The sequence below is a fragment of the Coenobita brevimanus genome, chromosome 111 (assembly GCF_032717465.1).
Source record: "Coenobita brevimanus isolate Jiangsu-jjx chromosome 111, ASM3271746v2, whole genome shotgun sequence".
Classification (NCBI taxonomy): Eukaryota; Metazoa; Arthropoda; class Malacostraca; order Decapoda; family Coenobitidae; genus Coenobita; species Coenobita brevimanus.
This window is the reverse complement of record NC_137064.1, coordinates 21419715-21444404: the sequence shown is the minus strand read 5'-3', so window position 1 is coordinate 21444404 and position 24690 is coordinate 21419715. Positions and strand designations below refer to the sequence as shown.

General features: G+C 43.7%; 1 protein-coding gene across 1 annotated transcript; it reads left to right on the top strand.

Annotated features, from left to right (window-relative positions):
- Positions 1–2214: 2214 nt before the first annotated feature.
- On the top strand, positions 2215–5007 carry LOC145417801 (uncharacterized). Its single transcript, XM_080286415.1, has 4 exons — positions 2215–2239; positions 2804–2895; positions 3276–3455; positions 4564–5007. Exons 1-4 carry the CDS (start codon positions 2215–2217, stop codon positions 4633–4635), a joined length of 369 nt encoding a protein of 122 aa, XP_080142541.1. The 3' UTR covers positions 4636–5007.
- The last annotated feature ends 19683 nt before the right edge of the window (positions 5008–24690 follow it).

Below are 24690 nucleotides of genomic sequence, written 5' to 3'. Positions count from 1 at the left end.
GGCTGATGCAAGACAGTAAGTATGTCCTAGACTGTTGGAGAAGTAGAAGTTTCGAGAGTAATGCAAGCTTATATAAGATGGGGTAGAGATTATTATAAGATTAGTGAGGTGTCAGTCAGTTTGGAGTTTTAGTCGGGTTTCAGGTCAGTTTGTGTGAAGTGCAGTCGGTGTCAGTGAAGATTGTATGTTTTTGGTACTTGTGAAAACAGTGACGGGTTATTGAAGTTTGTATATCAGTGGAACTTGAGAAGACAGTGAAGTGTATTAAGTGTAATTACTGTCAGTGAAGATTATTTTCAGTATTTGTGTAATAAGTGAAGTGTTAGCAGCATTAAGTGTACTAGCTGTGAAGTGTTGTTAAACATTAAGTGTAACTGCAATCAGTAAAGTGTGTATAGTTCCAGTGCTTGTAAGAACAGTGAAGTTGGAAAGCATTAAGTGGAATTATTTGGAAAATAAAGACAGTGAACTTAAGGAGCCAGTGTTTATTTTCGCCTCAGCTGATCTTGTGTACTGCACACCTAAAGGCTGACCATAAGAACAACAACTCACTGGGCAACGTCCTTCCTATACTGTACTACTGCTGTTGGAGCCTGTGGCAGTGTGGGACTGGGACGTAACAATACTGAATCTTTTTAGAGGGGGGAGCATCTCAAGGATCGAGGTTGTCAGTCAGTTGCTCATTATGGATGTTCGAAAATAAGTTGTTCAACCCCCGTAGAATTTAGCGATGCCCTGTTTTATGACTTAAGTTCCCGCTTCTTGTAAATAGTAACTGCTCTTGCAATAAAACGTTATGCTTAGTTAATCATTATTCTCGTGGGACTGGAGCATGGCAGAGCTGGTGATTTAGAGTATGATAGAGCTGGTGATTTAGAGTATGATAGAGCTGGTGATTTAGAGTATGATAGAGCTGGTGATTTAGAGTATGATAGAGCTGGTGATTTAGAGTATGATAGAGCCTGTACTTCTTTACTCTCCGTGGAGTGGGCGTGAGAGAAGGGAACCGAGGATGAGATGGAGGGATGGGGTGGAGAGGTATATGAAAGAGGATGTGTGTGTGAACTGGGGAGAGGGCAGCCAGATGGCAAGGGACGGAGTGGCGCGGACGTGATTCGTTAATGGCGATAGATATAACGATAGATATAGATAAACACATACATAAGACGCCAGATACATGCACGGAAGGACAAAGATAATGAGAAAAATATAGATAAATAGATAGATAGATGGATAGATGGACAGACAGACAGATAAACATGCTTCCCAATACTGATCCCTTGAATCCGGTGACAAATTTATATTGATTTACCTTTTTTGCCTCCAGACGATTTTGTTCACCTTGAGGACACGACGATTTTTTTAAGTTTGGGAGACACTCCAGACGATTTATTGAACTTCGGAGACACCAGATGATCTTAAGTTTTGGGGACACTCCAGACGATTTTTCAGTTTGGGAGACACTCCAGACGATTTTTTCAGCATGGAGGACACTCCAGACGATTTTCTCAAGCCTGGATACACTCACAAAATGATTTTATTCCTGACGATTTTATTCGGTTTGGGGAGACACCTCGTAAAGTGATGTGGCAAAGGAAGGCTATATCAAACCCCTTCAGTTCGAAAAATCTGCCCTACAGGATTAAGTCGTCTGGCTACAGATGCACCGAAGACTGGAGTAAAATCGTCTGGAAAAAGCGGTCCTCTAGAAACTCATTTGTCGGTATCCTAATGTGCTGCGAGGATGGCTGAGTCTGCTGGTGTGGGCGTGGGTGTGGCAGCAGGCGCGGGAAACATAGAGGTGATGCAGGATAGACGCTGACACCGCTGACTGAGTCGTACCCGCAACACACGAAATCGTCCGGTGGCGTGGAAGAGGGGCGCTATACATGGACCACCCTGGGGCATAATCGTCGTGGTGGTGAAGGGCTGGGTTTGGCTGCTTCATTCAGAGTTGTTCCTGTACACCTGAACTAAACCGTAAGCAGGTAGCAGGAACATAATATTAAAGGTGTTTATTTGCGAAGAAGTGGGGTGATGGTGATGATGATGATGATGATGATTGTGGTGGTGGTGGTGGTGGTGATGATGACGATGATGATGATGATAGTGGTGGTGGTGATGATGATGATAACAATGATGATGGTGGTGGTGATGATATTTCTTATGTTTCAGGTGTTCTGCCTGGGATGGGTCATTTCTTTATCGATTGTCATGTCAATCATCGGTCAGACTTCGGGTAAGCCTCTCTCTCTCTCTCTCTCTCTCTCTCTCTCTCTCTCTTGTTCTTACATTCCCTCAATCGATCTCATTACACCCCCCTCACAAAGCAAGAGCGGATGGTGGTGTGTGTGTGCGTGTGTGTGTGTGTGTGTGTGTGTGTGTGTGTGTGTGTGTGTGTGTGTGTGTGTGTGTGTGTGTGTGTGTGTGTGTGTGTGTGGTGGAGTGCTTGGCGGTGAATCACGGGAGGGCCTACTGTTTTAGAGAATAACAGCTGAAAATTAAGTCACAGGACTAGATAAAACTGTGACCTGTTAATGTCAGTTTAATCTGTTTTTATCCACTTTAGACCACTGTGAAGGGAATGGTTGAGAGTAAGACAAGAACACCCGCCCAAAGATTAAGGTCACATGTCAAAGTCACAAAGTCCAAAGTCCGGTCCTCACACTAATTAGCGAGCGAAGGTATTGTACAGTACTTGGTCATTGCTCCTTATTGTATTTTATTGTATTCTTTCAGCATTTAGATACAGTCACTCTATTAATTTCTCTCTCTCTCTCTCTCTCTCTCTCTCTCTTTGCAGACGGGCGTGGTCGTGGTAGCATTCTGACGGTCTTGCTCCAGTTCGCCGTCCACGCCTTCGTCGCCTGTGCTCTGCTACACGGTGCTCGGACGGTGAGTGTGGACGTGGAAGGGTTTTGTTTATGCCTATCAACTGCACGAGTCTCTCTCTCTCTCTCTCTCTCTCTCTCTCTCTCTCTCTCACACACACACACATTCATGCTTACCAGCCCTGCTGATGCAGGTGGTTCTGGTGACGGACGCCGTCATGTGGTGGCACCGATATAACCGGGTTGTGGAGCTGCCAGGTTATTCAAACGTCCCCTCCTTGTCCTCGAAAAGGAGGATGGTGGATTGCATAAGACGCTCAACCCTATTCTGCCGTTTCGGATGAACTTGGGGCTACTACTATCGCTACCACTACCACTACTACTACTACTATTGTTATTATTATTATTATCATTATTATTGACTGCGTTTTGGTGGGCGTGCAGGAGAGCCGTGGGGTGCTGTGGGCGTATATATGGGCGAGGTCCGTGGAACTATGCACAGATGTCAGCAGGATTTTGCTACTTGAGGCCGTCTTCGGATATGCTACTCCCTATCTCCTCTTCCTGATTCCCGTCGCTGCTCTCATCCTAGGACTGTTTGTGGTTCGGTCCTATGCGTATCAGGTGAGGTAATCCTAAACTAACTTAAACTTACATAATTTGACAACTTAAACTAGCTTAGCGTAGCCTAATCTAATCTTACCTCGCCAACCTTCATTTGCTTCACCTCACCCTGCCAACCCTAACCTAACCTAACCTATTCTAAAGTAACCTAAACTATCCCAACCTACCCTAACCTAACTTAACCTAACTTAACCTAACCTAACCTAATTTTACCTAACTTAACCTAACCTACCCTAATTCGACCTCACCTAACCTGCAAACTGTGTGTGGAGGACTGTTCTGTATAGATCTGTGATGTGGGCAGTTAATGATTCGAGTTTGCATTAAGTGGGGTATTACTGGATGAGATTACAGAACAGTAGCCTGACAGCAAAAGATAATGTACAGGAGATAACATTGTGAAAACTACGTGGAACTACTCGGCAAATGGGGTTTGTTACTAATATTCAAGGGAAGATGAAGTATATCTTTTTTACCCTAATTTGGCTCAGGTTTTCGTCCGTCTACAGCTTATTTCATGAAGCTCAGTGGCGGAAAAAGACAATACTACTGCTCTACGTTCTTTCCACAGCATTTCTTCATGACATGCATCACATTCTACTGCTAATGTATTCTTGCTACTAAGCATTCATAACAGGAGAGATGGCAATTTTAAGTTTTGTTAGTGCAAGGAAAGTACAGTATAGGAGTGTGAGTTAGCTGGTAGTGCTATTGCCAGCTAAAGTCCTGTCATCTCTTCTGCTTTCCTGTCTACGGTCTTTGAAAATTTGTCCCCTGAAACCGAAGCACAGGACACAGATGACACTGATCTTTGGCCAAATAAAGTAGCAGTATCAGTTGTTTCAGAATCACAGGACTGATTTTCAAAGTCCATGGAGAGAGAGAAGCAGGAGAGGCGACAGGACTCTTGATGTCGACTGTACATGGTGAATTAATGTGTGTTGTTGTGATGCAGGACTTTTGATGCTGACTGTATATGGTGGATTAATGTGTTGTTGTGATGCAGGAGTTTTGATGCTGACTGTACATAGTGAATTAGTGTATTGTGATACAGGACTTCTGATGCCGACTGTACATGATGAATTAATGACTCTTCTTGTGATTACAGCTGAAGGCCAAGGCTAACCTGAATGACCCAACAGTGGAATACACCCCTGGCACTGAGGAGGTTCAAGCCTGATGCAGTGCTCACGTGTACTCCCTTACCTGCCACAAACTTACTTCAGCATTACACTTCAATATTTCTAGTTTACCCATATAGCAGGTGGTGAGAAACAGCAGAAGAACTGAAGGTACACAAGGTTAAAAAAAAAAAAAAAAGTATTGGTGCACAATATGCGGGACACATTATGACTCTACAGAACGAAGTTGGTAGCTCTGCTGTTATGTGCATGCCATATATCGCCAGCCAGCTAATGTATACGGCAGGCATCTGACCCCTGCGCACCGATACTTTTGTTTTTACCTAGTGTACATGTCCTACAAAGATATTTTATCCTTTGACCAAACACTCTATTATACAACTGCAGAGTGTTGAACATGATACCAGATGTGAATGGGAAATCTGAATAAACTATATGAGGTAAATGAAATGTCATTTATCATTCATATCACAGCAAGTAAGAATTGTCCTTTTTCTCCGTATGTATAGTTATTAGATATAACCTATTTACACTGAAATTATAGAGATCAGGTTTTTCCACCCGGCAGTAGCAGAGGAGTGCATCTGTTTGAAGCACTGAGCGTTCATGGCAAACCTTTAAACATCTTCAGACACTAAGTTCTCGCATGTGATCGTCATTATTCAGTAAAAGCAGCCCCTACTAGGAACTGCTCTAGCAACAGAAGACAGAAACAAAGCAACTGATACATTATCAAGACATATTCGGATCAACAAAACCTTGAATACATACATGAAACAATCATGTAGGAAGCAAACGTCCTCTTGGATAGATAAGTCTATGTGATCAACCAAACCAAAGATCCAAAATTATGATACCCTCCAACAGTGTCCCACAGGGCCCAGTCTCTATTTCACACTTTTCAACCTTTTCCTCCACGATCTACCAACCACTTCTCCAGTAACACTACTGTCCTATGCTGACGATATGGCAACTGCGTCACTGCACTCCAAAACTGTACAAGCATCAAACCAGCTCCAACGATATCCACAACTAGGAGAAAGGCTGGCACAAATCACTCTAACTACCTCATTACAAAATCAACAATAACTTTTCACTTTATACAGACATGAATCTCAAGAACACTCCCAAGTCACCTTCTTTTAACAATATCCCAGAATTCGTATATTTATTTTGTATACACACAAGACCTCTCAGAACAGAAGCAACATCAGTGCAGAAGTCCTGTGGTAAACATGATGAAAACAATCATAACCACTACTTTTGAAACTGGCGTTGAAGAAGAGTCTACACGTGGTAACGTTGTGACCCCTGGGTGGAGCAATTAAGGCGTCCACCCGGAAGCCAATCCTCCTCATATTTCCCTGCATCTCGCCGTAGGACGGGCTCTGATCCGACCCTGGCTAGGCGCTGTCTACCCACATGGGCACGCTGGTTCACGGTGTATGTATAATACTGTACCAGCAGGGTAGCCCCATAAAAGCAGTTGTTTACCTGAGGTTGATGGATCTGCTTGGCTAGACAGACTGGGGTTATGCAACAACAACGACAACTTATGATATTACTAAAAACAGATTTCAACCAATTAATCTGCACATCAATAAATTACACGACACCAAGATGGGCCCCTCACCTTAGCTGTTGCATACATGGAAAAGCACAAACTATATCTTTAAGAATAGTACCAGGAACACACAAGGATCACCTTCACCAAGAAACAAAAATGCTCATAATAAAAACCCACAGGAACATAAGAACACGATCCATCGTCCACATCCAAGAATCATTCCACCGTTGTACTTTCCTAGTCCACCATATTTTAAGCAAAAAACGAACAACTTCCCTGCCCTACACAGAGTGGCTGAAGAACACCCATCCTTCTCCACCCAGCACAAACATAACATAAACACAGCCACCATAACCGAGTGCTTCAAGAACATCCCTCCTCCTCCACCCAGCACTAACACTAACATAAACACAACCAACATAGCCGAGTGCTTCAAGAACATCCCTCCTCCTCCACCCAGCACTAACGTAACATTAACACAGCCACCATAGCCGAGTGCTTCAAGTACATCTCTCCTCCTCCACCCAGCACTAACATAAACACAGCTACCATAGACATCCAAAATTTCAAGCCATGCGGTGTGACAGAGAAAAATCTGAGCAACAAGGACACCTGGGCAAAAGCCTTTCCCAGAGGAACAAGTAAGCCTAGCCAGACAACGATGTGGTCACCAGCTTCTCTGTCATGACCAAAACAAAATAAACTCACTAACAATCCACTTTGCCTGTAACCCAGTCCTCACACCACAACACGCTTACTTACCTCAGGTACCTTATTCTCGCAATAGTCAATCCTTCCACATAACCTAACAAAAAAGAAAAGAAGAAAAAAAAAGGATATCCCTGAGTGCGCAACTGAAGTGACCGGTTCCCTGCAGTCCACTGGGTTCATGTCCTGGTAAGTCAGGGACCACAACAACAACAAAAAGACTAATATCAACTGTAGTTAGTGACCCTTATGAGTACCCCGAGGTTACTGGGACTAATATCAACTGTAGTTAGTGACCCTTATGAGTACCCCGAGGTTACTGGGACTAATATCAACTGTAGTTAGTAACCCTTATGAGCACCCTGAGGTTACTGGGAGGGATTAGCTTGCCCTGTACCATATTTACGTGCATTAGTGTTCGATCCATTATTAATTTCAAATCAGTACTTAACCAGAAACACAGAGTAGAGCTGTTTGAAGGACTAGTAACTTCATCTTCATAAATCCCTACACGTACTACTAACAGGCTCAGTGCTGTTAATCCTTTCAATTCAATGACGTATTTTTTGTCTGGTGAAAAACAAGCGTTTGTTCATGAAATGCTTCGTTGGATGCCAGACTGTCTTGAGATTAAAGGTGGTTCTTGCCTCTACATTACCTAACCTATTACATACATATATATATCCATCCATCATCCAGTCCTACGTTGCCCAATGAGAAGCGTAGGAGTTCGGGGCTAGGCAAGTTGGTCCTGACATTTAAGATGAGAGTGACCAGCTTCATTCATCCCTGAGTGGTATTACGCGAGCAATACACTCCAACCACCTCGTGGATATAAACCTTCACCGGCTCAATCCGATTGGAGTGTCGTAATTACCCAATAAACCACCAGGCGCCATAATTTGGTTATATGGTTACCACCCAGAGTAGTAATTGGTTTCCTGGTGTATATGAAACCATTTTGCTTGTCACTCAGTGTACAGTCACCCATAGGCAGTAATTACCCACTAAACCACCAGGCGCCATAATTTGGTTATATGGTTACCACCCAGCGTAGTAAATGGTTTCCTGGTGTACAGGAAACCATCTGGCTTGTCACTCAGTGTACAGTCACCCATAGGCAGAAGTAAGAGGAAAGAATGAAGGAAAGATAGATAGAAGAGGGAGTGTGAAGTCATCCGTAGGCAGAAGGACGAAGAAAGAATAAGTAAAGAACGACAGAAGAGGAAGGAAAGAAAGAAGGCAGGAGGAAAGGAAGGGAGAGACTCGAGAGCAGCACTACATCGAGTGATGGTGAGCGTCCCCATCTACCACTATTATATATATATATATATATATATATATATATATATATATATATATATATATATATATATATATATATATATATATATATATATATACACACACACACACACACACACACACACCGGGAGAGAGAGAGAGAGAGAGAGAGAGGGATGCAATCAACAAAATAAACGTTATTTTCTTACTCTTGTTGTCGTTATTGTATCCCAGGTCCATCTGAACGTGAACCCAGTGGACTGCAGACTGAAGGTTCGTTTTCCCGCAGTTCACGTCCTTTATTTATTTATGTATTAATTGAGGGCAGAGCTGGGGGACGTTTGTAAGTAAGGGCAAGGCAGTTACTCCGCTATAAAGGTGCCACCGCGTGAAGACAACCCCTCCAACACCAACATTATCTTTAAAAAACATTAAGATGGTGAATAAGCACCAACATCATCTTGAAGGAGCAAGAAGATAGTGAATAAGACAGTGAATGACGCATCAGAACTATTTTTAAAACAAAACCAAAAATACAGTGAATTAGCACAAACATTTTCTTAAAGAAGCAAGAAAACAGTCAATAAGATAGTGAAAACGATAGTGAATAACGCACCAATATTATCTTAGAGGAGCAAGAAGATAGTGACTAAAATGGTGAATAATGCAACAATGTTATCTTTTAAAAAACAAGAAGTTAGTGAATGAGATGGTGAATAATGTTTTCTTAAAGGAGCAAGAAGGCAGTAAAAGAGATAGTAAATGAGATAGTGAATAAAATAGTAAATAAGATAGCGAATAAGATAGGAAATAAGATAGTAAATAAGATAATGAATAAGATAGCGAATAACGCACCTTCCGTACACCGTGTATCAGCTCGCAAATCAGCACAAAGTCAAGCAAGAACTGCAACAAATGAGTCACGCTGTTGATTCGGGGAGTGCTGTCTGAAAAGAGCATGTATCTATCTTAGGAATATATCTATCTGACTTTAATGGGTTGGTGAGGAGCATATATCTATTTGCTATAACTGGTGAGGAGCATACATCTATCTTGCTGTAACTGGTGAGGAACAAAGAGAGAAACCTGTACTGTACACAGGAAAAATCATCTGGTAAATTACCAATATGCTGGGAATTGAACCAGGGACTCCCTGGTTCCCTGGTTCGATTCCCAGCATATTGGTAATTTACCAGATGGTGAGGAACATCTATCTATCTTGATATAACTGGTGAGGAGCATATATCTATTTTGATATAACTGGTGAGGAGCATATATCTATCTTACTGTAAATGGTGAGGAGCATATATCTATCATACTATAACTGGTGAGGAGCATGTATCAGTCTTGCTATAACTGGTGAGGAGCATATATACATCTTACTATTGCTGGGTTGGTGAGGAGCATATATCTACCTTACAATATTTACAAAATACTTACAATACTTACAATACCTGTAATTCTTACAATACATACAATATCTACAATACTTACAATAGTTACAAGAGTTACAATACTTAAATAATAAAAGGGATTAAGCACAATAAACCGCATCATTAAAGCACCAAATACCAAGAACGACAGCTGAAAAGAAAAAACAATATCCATCTATCTATATACCAAGGCTGCTTCCCCCAAGGAAAGGGAGGTAGCCGAGACAGGTCGACACACTCCCGACTTGCTCATCCTTTCAAACACATTCATTCTCATCATAGCCCCAAAGGGGAGAAGGGACAGATCTTCATCGCACGCACCGCACGAAGGTCTACTTTTTATCTTTTTTTTTATGCGAGGAAGAAGGAACCAAAGGCCACGAGCCCGCAAAAACAGTTCCCTCCAAGAGAAAAACAAAATACAATAGAGAGCCAAATTCAAGATTCGATCATTTTGAGATGCCTGGACACACTGCGTTTGAAAGACTGGAGATCATAGGCAGCAGGAAATACGGACAGAGGGAGACAGTTCCAGAGCTGACCTGTTGCATAAATGAAAGACTGGGAGTAACGGTTAACTCTTGCATTAGAGAGTTGGACAGAAAAGGGATGAGAGTTTGCTGCCAGACGGGTGCTACGCGCCCGTCGTAGAGGTGGAGGAATGCAAGCAGACAGTTCAGAGGAGCAGTGACCATTAAAGTAGCGATAGAAAAGAGATAAAGATGCAACAGTGCGGCGAAGAGACAGAGGTTGAAGGGAGTCAGTAAGAGGAGGAGAGTTAATGAGACGAAAAGACTTTGACTCCACCCTATTGAGAAGAGCTGTATGTGGGGAGCCTGCCCACACATGAGAGTTGTACTCCACACAGGGGCGGATAAAACCCCTGTATAGAGTCAACAATTGTGCAGGGGTAAAGAAAAAGCGGAGTCGGCTTAGCACACCCAATCTCTAGGAAGCGCAGTGCAATCAGTGACATCCGCAGCAGGGCCCGACAGCAGAGCTGGTTTACCCCTGCCACATCATAATGGACCCATCCCCTTACCCCCACCTAACCTGATCAGCTGATCAGACAAAATGAGGGATAATATCCCCTCAGGGCTGCGTCATCATTTATTCATTCACAATTTCTCTCCATTCATTTCTATCATGCACAGCCACTCTTCCTTGTTCAATGGACATCCCTCTCGCATCCAATGCTCTCTTCACACTGTCCATCCATCCTATTCGTGGTCTTCCTCTCAGTCTTACACCTCTCACATCAGATCTAGTTACCGTCTTCACAAATCACTCATTGTCCATTCTCTCCACATGCGCAAACCATCGCAACACCCTCTGCTCAACTCGATCAGCCATCTCCCGAACAACTCCAGTTCTCTTTTGCACTTCCTCATTTCTCACTCGAACCATACGCGTCACTCCACACATACTCCTCAAACACCTCATCTCCATTACATTCAAACTTTCTTCTCTGCTACACCCATATTCCATGTTTCAGCCCCATATAATGCAGTTGGTACCACAACACCCTCATACAGCCTTCTTTTCACATCCATTTTAAGCAAGTGACATCTAAACACTTTTGTCATTCTTCCCAGCACCTTTCTTACTTCATTCATTCTAAATTTCACTTCTGCATCTATTCTTCCATCCACAGCAACATGTGACCCTAAATACTTAAAACACTCCACCTCCTCAAGCAACTCACCATTCAAAACTATATTCATCCCCCCAACCATCTACCAGCCTCGTACACTTCATCACTTTACTCTTATTCACTTTTACTTTCAATTTCCTCCTCTCATACACCCTTCCAAACTCCTCTACCAAATCTCAATCTCTCCTCTGAATCAGCCACCGGTGCAGTATCATCTGCAAACAGCAGCTGCTTCAGATTCCACACTCTAATATCAACATTCAGACTCAAATTTCCACCCAGCAGTCTTGCATTCACCTCCCTTACAACACCATCCATATAAATATTAAACAACCTAGGCAACATCACACATCCCTGCCGCGGCCCCACTCTCATGGGAAACCAATCACTCACAGGATTTTCCACTCTTACGCATACACAACTATTTACATAAAAACTTTTCACTCCTTTTAGTAACCTACCATCAAGTCCATACAATCTTATCACAGTCCACAAAGTCTCCCTATCATTTCTATCATACGCTTTCTCTAAATTCAAGAACACCCAAAACACATCCTTATCTTTCGCTAAATACTTTTCACACACCTGTCTCACAGCAAACACCTGGTCTATGCATGCCCTCCCTCTCCTAAAGCCACACTGCTCATCACCAATCACTCCCTCTGTACCCTCTCTGACTCTCTTAATTAACACTCTACCATACTGTACACCTTACCTACGACACTCAGCAGACTTATACCCCTGAAGCTAGTACATTCATACTTATCACCCTTACCTTTATACAACGGGACCACACAAGCACTTGCCCAGTCAATTGGCACCGTACCTTGCACAAAGCACACATTCAACAACCTTATTAACCAGTCAACAATAGTCACTCCACCACCTTTCAGGCATTCCACAGCACACCCATCCATACTTGCAGCTTTTCCTGTTTTCATCTCCTTCACTGCCTCCTGCACTTCCTCCATCGTGATCAAAGAGTCATTCAACTCTCCCAACACATTTATTCCTTGCACCCTTCCACCCGCCACAGTTTCAGCCTCCCTTTCCTCCTCTACATTTAACAGTCTCTCAAAATACTCCGCCCATCTCTTCCTTACTGCATCCATCTCAGTTAACATCCTTCCATCCCCTGCTTTTACTCGCTTTTCCTTCCTAGACTCTCCCTTTCGCACCCTTTTCACGTCCTTCCAAACATTTTCTTATTCTGTTGAAAATTCTCATTCAACCACCTACCCAACCTCTCATCTGCTGCCACTTTAACATCACGCACAACCCTTCTCACCCTTTTCCTCTTTTCTTTATACCTCTCATATGACAGTTGCAGTGCCAAGGTGCGCTTGGAGGGTGTCCCTGCAGCTGTCCTGGCAGGGTGCCCCAAGGACACTACCACAGCCACTGGTAAGCTGGTGGGCTAGGGGTCCTAGATCCATTGCCTGGACATGGGACTGTGCAGAGTGGGGCCTGTGGTACAGTATGTCTATCCCCCTTTATTAATCCTGACTATGACAGAACACAAGAATAAGTTTCAAAGCAAGCCTGAGGACAGTAAATCACCCAGGGGGATGAGGGTGGGTTCATGGAATGTGGGATGTTTGAGGGGAAGAGCTGGGGAAGTCGTTGAGGAATTCAGTAGGAGGTGGGTGGATATGGCGTGTTTGCAGGAAGTCCGGTACAGGGGTGAATCAGCCAGAAAGATTGTTGGGAAGGACTGTTCCTATAAGTTGTTTTGGCAGGGGGGGGCAGACAGATATGGGGGTGTTGGTGTGATGGTTGCGGAGAAATGGGTGGAATATGTTATGAATGTTATGCAAGTAAGCGATTGGATATTAGTAGTGAAAATTCTATTCGGTAGAAAGATAGCTGCAGTTATATCGGCATATGCTCCACAGGCAGGATTGGATGAAGCAGAGAAAGATAGATTTTGGGATGATTTAATACTTGTAGTAGGTGGTATGCGGGATGATGAGATAGTGGTTTTGGGAGGGGACTTAAATGGTCATGTAGGTAATGCAGCACAAGATTATGAAGGAGTACATGGGGGATGTGCAAATGGTATAAGGAATGCGGAAGGGGAAAGGATACTCGAGTTTGGGGAGGCAACGGACATGATTGTGTGCATTACACATTTCAGGAAAAGAAAGAGTAGGTTAATTACATATGAGTCTGGGGGAAATAGCAGTCAGATAGATTATTTTCTGGTTAGGAGGGCTGATAGGAGATTAGTGAGGGATGTTAAAGTCATATTAAGTGAGGACTGTGTGCAGCTGCACAAACTATTGATTTGTGATATTGTGTTTAAAGAACGAGTGATGAAAAAGAGGACTTATGTACCTAGGAGGAAAGTATGGAAGCTGAAAAACCAAGTAGTAAGGGATGCTTTCTATTGGGAGATGAGGAGAGTGGTGGCTGAACGGGGAGCTGTAGACAGAGGCGTTAATGAACAGTACAGAGCCCTCAAGAACAATCTCTTGAGAGTTACTAATGTAACATGCGGTTGGACAAGAGGACCACCAAGACATAAAGTAACTTCGTGATGGGATGAGGGTGTAGAAGCTGCAGTTAAGGAGAAAAGAAAGCTTTTTCGGGAATGGAAGAAGAGTGGTAACAAGGAGGAATACTTGGCTGCCAAGCTCAGGGCTAGAAGAGAGGTATACAGGGTGAAGTCTGAGTCACAAATACTTTTACTTGATAACCTAAATCATGGGGAAAGGAAAAATATGAAATTTTAGGTGGCAAATCAGATGAAGAGGGATAATCGGGATATTATAGGTGAGCAGTGTGTGAAGAATGATGAGGGAAGGGTAGTGGTGAACAGTGAGGGTATTAAAGCTGCATGGAGAGAGCATTATAGCCGGTTGTTGAATGAGGAGTTTGACTGGGACAGGGAAGGTTTGGAGTCAGCAGATCCAGTGCTTGGCCCTTGGCCTTTGATTGATGCTGCTACTGTGAGTGAGGCAATAGGCAGGATAAAAGTGGGGAAGGCAGCAGGTGTGTCTGGGTTGACTGCCGAAATGTTGAAGGCCTCAGGAGCTATATGGGTGAGGTTAGTCACTGACCTGATAAATATGATTATTTATGAGTGTGTTGTCCCAGATGATTGGCTGAGGAGTGTAATTGTAAATGTGTATAAAGGAAAGGGTGATGCCCTGGAAGGAGGAAATTATAGAGGTATAAAGCTTTTAGATCAGATAATGAAGGTAATGGAGAGAGTTTTAGAAGGTATGATTAGAGAAAGAGTGAATATTGATGAGATGCAGTTTGGGTTTATGCCTTGTAAGGGGACCACTGATGCCATATTCATTGTTCGCCAGCTTCAGGATAAATATATTGGTAGGAGAAGGGATCTGTATTTCGTTTTTGTTGATTTGGAAAAAGCCTTTGACAGAGTCCCTAGAGATATGGTGAAGTGGGCAATGAGAAAGCTTGGCTTGGAGGGGTGGCTGGTTAGTGTGGTTATGTCTATGTATGTGGGTGCTCGCACCCAGGTAAGAGTGAATGGAGATTTGAGTAATGAGTCTGCTGATGATTTGGTGTTGATTGCAGAGAACGAAAGGGAGGCGGAGGAAAGGTTTAGGAAGTGGAGAGATGGTATGGGGCACAAGGGCTTAAGGGTAAATGCAGATAAAACAAAAGTGATGATATCTAGGGTTGGTAGCGGTACTGTCAAAGACAAGGGAGAGTGGCCATGTGCAGTTTGCCACAAGGGCGTGGGAAGTAATTCTATCTTGTGCGGTGTTTCTGATAAATGGGTGCACAAGAGATGTAGTGGTATCATAGGTAGACTGCGAGATAATGCTGATTTTATGTGTACTGCGTGTCGGGGAGAGTAGGTGGAGACTGTCAGGCATGAAAGAATTGAACTTGCTGGTAAATCTCTTGAGTGTGTGGAAGAGTTTTGTTATTTGGGAGACATGTTGTGTGCTGGAGGTGGGGCTGGAGTGAGTAGTGGTTGGAAGAAGTTTAGGGAGCTCTTGCCTCTTCTGACATTGAGAGGACTCTCCCTACGTGCTAAGGGGTCTTTGTATGCAGCATATGTTAGGAGTGTAATACTGTATAGTAGAGAGACCTGGGCAATAAAGGAGGAGGATATTCGCCGGTTCAGACGTACAGAAATGACAATGATTAGATGGATGTGTAGTGCGTCCTTGCGTGCAAGGTCCGGGGGGGCTGGGTTTACGATGGAAGAGTTGAGAGGTAGGATGGGACTGGAGTGTATTGGTGTTGTGATGAGAAGAGGTAGATTGAGATGGTTTGGACATATGGAGAGGATGGGGGATGATAATTGGGTGAGGAAGGTGAGAAGTGTTAATATTGGGGGTGGGGTTATGAGGGGTAGACCGAGAAAGACATGGGACGAGGTCATTAAGTGTGATCTCAGGGCTAAGAGACTGAACAGGGAGGCTGCAATGGATTGTGCAGCGTGAAAGCCGCCATTAGGTGACCAAGGCCGACGCATGCAAGCATGTTGGAGCCTTTAAAAATGAAACGAAATGAAACGATGACACCTCATTCTACCTCTGCAGACACCCTTCATATGCACGTCTCTTCTCAGCCACAGCCATACTTACTTCCTCGCACCACCATTCACTTCCCTTTCTTATGCCATATACTGTAGTAATTTAAAAAAAAAAAAAAAACATGATTTACCTTATTTATAGGTGGAATCGCAAGACTTTTTCTTTTTTTCGTTTTCTTTACTTTTGCTATCTCCACAAATAAGTTCTCTCTCTCTCTCTCTCTCTCTCTCTCTCTCTCTCTCTCTCTCTCTCTCTCTCTCTCTCTCTCTCTCTCTCTCTCTCTCTCTCTCTCTCTCATTTCTACAGGATCATGGCCTTACGACAGTATAAACAAAGCCAATGAGACAAACAAGAAAAAAGCACTGAACTCTATACAGATCTACACCAAAATAAAATAAAAAACAAATAAAACTAAATGTAACTACACGGAAATAAAACTATAGTGTCAGTAAAAGTAATGAGGCAAAAAAAAAAATCTATAAACATATCTAAATTTAAAGATAACTATAGTATGAGTGACAGGAACGAGAGACGAGTAAGAGAAATGTACATCTATATACATAATTACAATATGAGAGTGATTAATGAAAACTAAAAAAAAAAAAAAAAATGTTGGATTATATAACTCTACATGCGGTTAAATTAAATTATAACAATACTTTTTTTTATGCAAGGAAGAAGGAACCAAAGGCCAGAAACCCGCAAGGGTCTTCCCTCCAAGAAAAAAAAAAAAAAAAAAAGAGAGCCACATTCAATATCAGTTCACTCTGAGATGCCTGGACACACTGTGTTTGAAAGGCTGGAGGTCATAGGCAGTAGGAAGTTATAAGACCAATGACAATAAAAAAAAATAACTTCATATACATCATACCCGAATGTTAAGTTAAACTTGAATGTAACTACAGCAAAAATGAAGGTAATAGGGGAACTAAAAAAAAAAAAAAAGTGCAGGTGTATGTATGGTACATCTACAGAGGGTTACACAAGATTATGACTGTGGTGGTTTATTGGGTTTAGGCGCTCCAACTGGACGAGCTTGTAAGGGTTTATATTTAAGGGATGACTGGAGTTTAGTGTTCACATAATGCCATTCAGAGACGTATGAGGCTGGTTATTCTCGCCTCAAGCTTAACCTAGCCCTGGGTTCTTACGCTTATAATGGGTGAAAGCATTTGGCTGATGATGATGATGACGATGATGGTGATGGTGGTGATGGTGGAAGTGATGGTGATGGTGGTGGAAGTGCTGATGATGGTGATGATGCCGAAGAGAGAGAACTTGTTTGGCGAGGACAAAATGCCCTCACTGATTGATTACACGCCCACCACACTGACTGTCAACCCTCATAGTCCCATGAATTAATTTATTTCTTAGATGCAGGAGGTTCTCTCTCGGAGCGGCCCTGTCTGTCAGTCGCTCCCTAAGGATTTTCGGACGCATGGTGGTTTACTCCCATATACTTTAGCAAATCCCCTTCCTACATCCCTCTTGGTCCAGCATCTTTTGTACATTTGTTCTTGTTCTGTTCTATTCTCGCTGGTGCTAAGGAGGGACGCCTTCACGTGGTGGCACCGATATGACCGAGTGGTTCCTGTGCCTGATTATCCAAACATCCCTCAGGTTCCTTCTCTATCTCCCAAAAGGAGGATGTCAGATGGCAGGATAAGGGTAATTTTAGCCAACAGGCCACTGGGTTCACGTTCAGACGAGCCTGGGGGTTGCAACTGCTACTACTACTACTACTACTACTACTACTACTACCACTTCTACTACTATACTAATACTATTCTGTTACACTGACCTCTTTTAGCTTTCTTTTTTGGCAATGAAATTGATGTTAGTACATATACGTTGTGGAGTGGAAATTGTTGCCATGGATGTATGGTGTATGTGTTATTGTGTATATATAATGCGAGAGGAAATTAGCTGATACTTATGTGCGGCGCAAATGGAAAAATTTTGGCACTTATTAATGGTATGGAAGGAAAACTGTTGCGAAAGGAAAATTGTTGCTACTTAGGTACGGTGAGGAGAAAATTGTTCGTAGGAATTAATGGAGAAGAAAAATTGTTCGTAAGTAGGGTGGGGAAGGAAAATTGTTACTAGGAATGCCACGAAAATTGTTGCTATATACATCTAAGGATAAGTGTTGCTGTATGCTGAAGGAAAATCGCTGCTCTATATGGAAGGAAAGTTACTGTTCGGTGCGAAATGAAAACTCTTGCTACGTAAGGAAAGAAAATCGTTACTTATGGGAAGAAATTAACTTAGGTAGAAGAAAATATTAGTAAACTCAAGGAAAGTCATTAAGGTAGGAAAATTATTAACACTCAAGGAAACCATTAAGAAAAGAACATTATCAATACACTCAAGGCAAACCACGAAGTTAGGAAAATAATTACTACACTTCAGGAAAAATCACGAAGGGAGGAAAATTATTACTACACTCCAGGAAAATCAAAAAATAAATAAATAAATGAATACAGTCACCATCTGCAAGACGACAACGATGACGGCATCAGACCGCAGGGAACAACACAGGCGGGAGGTGAGTAGACAGTGGGGTTTGCCTTGCGCATTACGGAGGTTATTCTCTCGGGCATGGAAGCATACATTCCTTTCTCATATCCTTTGACTAACGCAAGAAAGCCTTGGTTTAATCACGCTTGTTCTAATGCTGTCCGCAACAAGGAGAGGGCCTACAAAAGGTACCGGAGCCAACCCACCCCTGAATCACATCATCTTTACGTTTCTGCCCGGAATCGTGCTAAGTCTGTTCTTCGCTCTGCTAAGAATAATTTCATCCGTACTAAATGCTCTCAACTCTCCAACTCGAATTCTTCCCGCTCCTTCTGGCACCTTGCCAAAAACCTTTCTAACAACTTTACCTCATCATCCTTCCCTCCTCTTTTCTACTCTGATGATTCTGTAGCTATTTCTTCTACTGATAAAGCAGATCTCTTCACACAGACTTTTTCCTCCAATTCCACCTTAGACGATTCCGGTGCTGTTCCTCCATCACTTCCCCCTCTGACTTCCTCATGGCTGACATTAAAATTTCTTCAGCTGATGTATTTTCTGCCATCACTGGCCTCAGTACTAACAAGGCATATGGGCCTGATGGGGTCCCTCCTGTTGTTCTCAAGAACTGTGCTTCTGTGCTTACACCCTGCCCAGGCAAACTCTTTCGCCTTTGTCTGTCAACTTGTACCTTTCCTTCTTGCTGGAAGTTTGCTCTCATTCAGCCAGTCCCAAAGAAGGGTGACCACTCCCAACCCTCCAACTATCGTCCAATTGCTTTAACGTCCTGTATTTCAAAAGTTTTCGAGTCAATTTTAAGGCATCTTTCCTATCACAACCTTCTTTGCGATCGTCAGTACGGGTTCCGTCAGGGGACGCGCCACTGGCGATCTTCTCACCTACCTTTCAGACTCCTGGTCATCCTCCTTTCGGGACTTTGGCGAAAGCTTTGCCATTGCACTTGACATCTCAAAGGCTTTCGATCAAGTCCGGCATAAGTCTTTAATTTCCAAACTGCCCTCCTACGGTTTCTATCCTTCTATCTGTGCCTTCATTGCTAGCTTCCTTTCTGGTCGTTCTATAGCCACTGTTGTAGACGGCCATCGTTCTTCTCGTAGATCTATCAACAGTGGTGTTCCTCAGGGCTCTGTCCTATCACCAACTCTCTTCCTTTTATTCATCAATGACCTAACCTGTACATCTAACCCTATCCACTCATACGCTGATGACTCCACCCTTCACCTTTCCATTCAGTTCCTGCAACGCCCATCTCAACAGTTACTTCTACAAACAAGAGATGAGGCTAAGGCACACCTAATGTCTGACTTGGCTCGTATCTGTGACTGGGGTAAAAATAATATGGTTGTTTTTAATGCATCTAAGACTCAGTTCTTACACCTATCAACCCGACAAAATCTTCCACAGGTATACCCATTAATGTTTAATAATATTCAACTTAATCCTGCATCATCCTTGAACATGCTTGGGGTTTCATTTACTCGGGACTTATCTTGGAAAGATCATATTACATCTCTTGTAAAATCTGCTTCTAAGAGATTGGGTGTGCTAAGCCGACTCCGCTCTTTCTTTACCCCTGCACAATTGTTGACTCTATACAGGGGTTTTATCCGCCCCTGTGTGGAGTACAACTCTCATGTGTGGGGAGGTTCCCCACATACAGCTCTTCTCAATAGGGTGGAGTCAAAGGCTTTTCGTCTCATTAACTCTCCTCCTCTTACTGACTCCCTTCAACCTCTGTCTCTTCGCCGCACTGTTGCATTTTTATCTCTTTTCTATCGCTACTTTAATGGTCACTGCTCCTCTGAACTGTCTGCTTGCATTCCTCCACCTCTACGACGGGCACGTAGCACCCGTCTGGCAGCAAACTCTCATCCCTTTTCTGTCCAACTCTCTAATGCAAGATTTAACCGTTACTCCCAGTCTTTCATTTATGCAACAGGTCAACTCCGGAACTGTCTCCCTCTGTCTGTATTTCCTGCTGCCTATGATCTCCAGTCTTTCAAACGCAGTGTGTCCAGGCATCTCAAAATGATCGGATCTTGAATTTGGCTCTCTATTGTATTTTGTTTTTCTCTTGGAGGGAACTGTTTTTGCGGGCTCATGGCCTTTGGTTCCTTCTTCCTCGCATAAAAAAAAAAAAAATCCCCTTTTTTGCACATTCGACATCCCATCCTCCTCTCGCTTCAGCAAGGGGGTATTGACACTCTCGGATGGATTATAATACAGGCCTGAAATGTTTTACATAATAACTTCACAAAAACTCATTTAAACTATCATTTCTAAATCTTATCGCATCTAACGCGGTAAAGGATAGAAAGAGAGAGAGGGGGGGGAGGGAAGAGAGAAAGAGAGCGCAAGAGGGAAAGAGAGACACAAGGATGCTTACACGATGTTTACATGGTTTATATACGGTCACGTAAGCATAACATCCATCAGCATGGCGATAATGAACATCAGGCCTTAGAATAGATGTTATGGGTGACTGTGGGTCAGTGTGGGTCTGTGTGTGGGTAGCCGGGGACGAGTGAGGGACGAAGGACTGTTGATCCTGTGGATTTACTAGACAGAGACTCCAAAGGGTGGAGTTCAAGCGCAATGTGTGACTCCACTACCATCCTGTGAAGGTGTTATCGCTGTGAGGATATTACGCCCATGAGGAACTAGTGTTGTGTACTTCACACCCCTACCCACACACTGATACTGTAAGATGATGAAAATTAGACCCGCCACAAGTGAGTTGCCCTTGCTTACTTTTAAGAATATTTATTAATCTGCACGTGGTTGATGTCACGACGTAACCCGATTATAAATGTAGGAAAGTAAGGACGAAAATTTAAAGCAATATGTGTATAAGAAGCAAACTGTGGTATAACACAGCATATTGAGAGAGTAATATTGCAATTCCAGGTATGACCGAATAAATAGTCGAGTCCAGCTGGGCGGGTTTCATTACCCCGTTTCCCCCTCCATGAGTGCAGGCGGTTACAGTCATACTTGGGGTCCACTGGTGGGGGAGCGGGCCCAACCACGACAGACGACAGCGGTGGGTGGTGCTAAAGTCTACGGAGGCGGCCTACCTACGATCGGCGACACCGTCACTCAGGACATCTTGGGTTGTGAATGGGTAGACTCCGCAGGACTGGAGTGTTGATAAATAACTTTACTCAGGCGACTGAAAGCTGGGAGCTGATACACTACGTCTGGTTCATTGTGAAGAAAATACAACGTTAATTTACATACTGGGGAAGGAGTTTATTGCCTGTGCCGGATAGTGCTAAAAAATTGATACATCAAATGTGAGAGATGTGAGTGAAATATTCAGGAAGATGATACTGATATCGCGACATCGTGTATATGCTATAAAGTAGTGAAGTAAAACTAAGTAGTGTACCTTGGATATTAAGAGTTTTGATTGATCTTGACTATGCTAATGATATTGTACTGGTTTGTGGATGGAAGTATTTACAAGATGCAGAGGGTGCTTGATTGTCTGGTGGAGGAAGGAGAAAAGATGGGATTGGTAATAAATTGTGGAAGGACTGAAACTATTAATATGAACGTGGAGAACCAAATCGATTGTGTAACTGGGGATTATGTGGTGAAGAATGTAGAAAAATTTAAATATCTGGGAACAAATGTATCATCTAATGAATCATTAAACAATGAAATTGAGGAGAGGATTAGACAGGCTTGGCAAGCTGTTGGAATGTTGAAATCTGTTTGGAATAATAATATGCTTTCGGGACATACTAAAGTTATAATTTACAAGTCCATGGTTAGACCAGTTTTAATTTATGGGCATGAGTCATGGTTCAGTACAATTGCAACAGATCAGAGAGTATTAGGATTTGAGAATAAAATACTGAGAAGGATACTTGGGATAAAGTGGCAAGACAGAGTTACAAATGAAAGAGTAAGGGATATTACGAGAGTGGAACCAGTTGATGAATATGTGAGACTGTCTCGCTGGAGATGGCAAGAGACAAACATTGGTGGAGAGAGTTCACCGAGGCCTTATGCATCCCGTGGGGTGCCACAGGAAATGATTGATTGATTGATTGATTAATTGATACTGGGCTGTCATTGAGAAGGTTCTGGTGTGTCACCGTACTTTAAAGGCTAAACTCAGTGCTCGCTGTCTGGCTGCTTGGGTGTATGATGGGATAAACACTGCATGAATGGGAGTGTGACTAAGAGAGTTTAACAAAAAAAAAGAAAAAAAAAAGCAGAACCTAACATATCAGGTGGAACCTAACCCGAACATACCGGGCGGAACCCAAGCTAACATACCAGGCTGAACCCAACCTAACATACCGGGTGGAACCCAACCTAACATACCCGGCGGAATCCAAGCTAACATACCAGGCAGAACCCAACCAATAACATACCAGGCGGAACCTAACCTGAACATACCGGGCAGAACCCAACCTAACATACCGGGCGGGACCTAACCTATAACATGCCAGGCAGAATATATCAGCATGGACAACCCAGAGGGAAAGGAATGGGCGGAATATGATGGGCAGAACGTAACCCACGGAACAGCCCAAAGGATAGTCGAGGAGGCCGGGGAAGCAACGGAGGGAGAGGAGTACGAGAGGGATGCTGTGGGGGTGGTGATAGAACAAAGAGAAGAGGAAAGGGCCGAATCTGGGCTGCAAGAATGCTTAGAGAAGTGGCTAGCAGTTGAAAGTAGACAGGATGAGGCACACGAGAACGTGTACATGAGGGTCCTCATACCGGCTTTGCAAACCCTGCAAGAACAGAACAAGGCAGTCCATGATCACCTGACACAGTTGGAGAGCACGATGGAAATGGAAGGGAGGAACGAAATGAGCTTGAGGTCGCAGGTACAGCCAGAGACAGTAGGGGTATGCTAAGGACCGGCAAAGAGGCCAAGATATAGTGATGGCACGGGATACAAACAAATGTGGGAGACTAGGGAACCCCAGCGGGGGAGCGAGAACAGACGCAAGAGGCCATGACTTTACACCAAGAAGAGTCGACAGTTAGCAGGCAAAGGAGTGGCAGAGGTCGAAAATAAAAAAAATCCGGAACTGACTAGATGGGGAACGGAAGAGCCGACACACTCTACCCCTATGGTCATCGAGGTGATAGCCTCTGACTTGAAGAATTGATTGCCACTATGAGGTTGCCACAGACCTGACTACCAACCTTCGAAGGAAATAGCCGGAGGGAGTACTGGGGGTTCATCCGTGTATTTGAACGGCACATTGGGAAAGCTGCAGTCCCCAGATGAGTATAAGCTGCAGATGCTCATGCAAGCATGTGCAGGGCCTGTCAGGGACATCCTACAAATGTGCAACTATTTGGCCCCATGAGAGGGTTACAAGAAGGCGATGGCCATATTGGAGGACGGATACGGAGACAGATATCAGTACGTCCGAGAGATTGTGGGAGAAACACTTGAAAGGGTCCATGATCAGGGATGAGGATGAGGGTGGCCTTAGAAAATTTGCCGAGGAGTTAGGGTCATGTAATTTGAGTCTGGAGACCATTGGGAGATTACGGGAGTTGGACACTGCTCGCTCGATGGACACACTCTCTTGTCAGTTACCTGAAAGGGCACTTATGCAGTATGAGAACGAAACCTTTGCACACAACAAACGATATGGGTATTATCTTGGCATTAACCCGCGGCGTCCCGTCGACGTACTTCCACGTCCTCACGTTATGTCACTGCCAATCCCATTGACGTACTTCAACGTCCTGCAATTGCAAGGTTCATAATTTCCACAATTTTCAAAATTCGCGCGAGATTTTCGATTCGCCCACGTACCCAAGCCTCCCCTACCTGCCCCCAGGCGGGCAGCGTCCCAGACCCCGCGTGACCTGCGCTCGCCCTTGTCTCGGTCACTCACCTGTTAGCAGTGACCCAGGTCAGACATGGCGCGTAAAGGTCTCTCAGATGACAAAATACAATCCGCCCTGGATGCCTTCACTGGAGATAGTGATTCTCCACTTGATGTGGTGGATCAAGATTATGTGCAGCCTGTGGAGGAAATAACAAGCAGTGATGAGGAGGTCCCTTCGCCCCGGAAAAAGCGGTATGTCACGTATCGTAAGGCAAGGGAAGGCCAGCCTGCACCCAAAACACCTGCATGGACCTCTCTCCATCCCCTAGAGAGAGATTCTGATGAGGACGAGGATGAGGACGATGACGATGACGGCGGCTTAGGACGTGATGTTGCCTCGTGGTTGGGGAAGGAAAAAATCTCACCCCAAGGATCAGAAGGTGGGGCGAGAAGGCAAATAAAGTATGGCCTAGTGTTTTGTCTGGGGAAGGCGAAAGTGGTGTGGTGGGAGTGCGGGGTGAAAGGGAAGTGGTGTGAGGGAGGCAGCACGAGCACGTGGTGCACGTA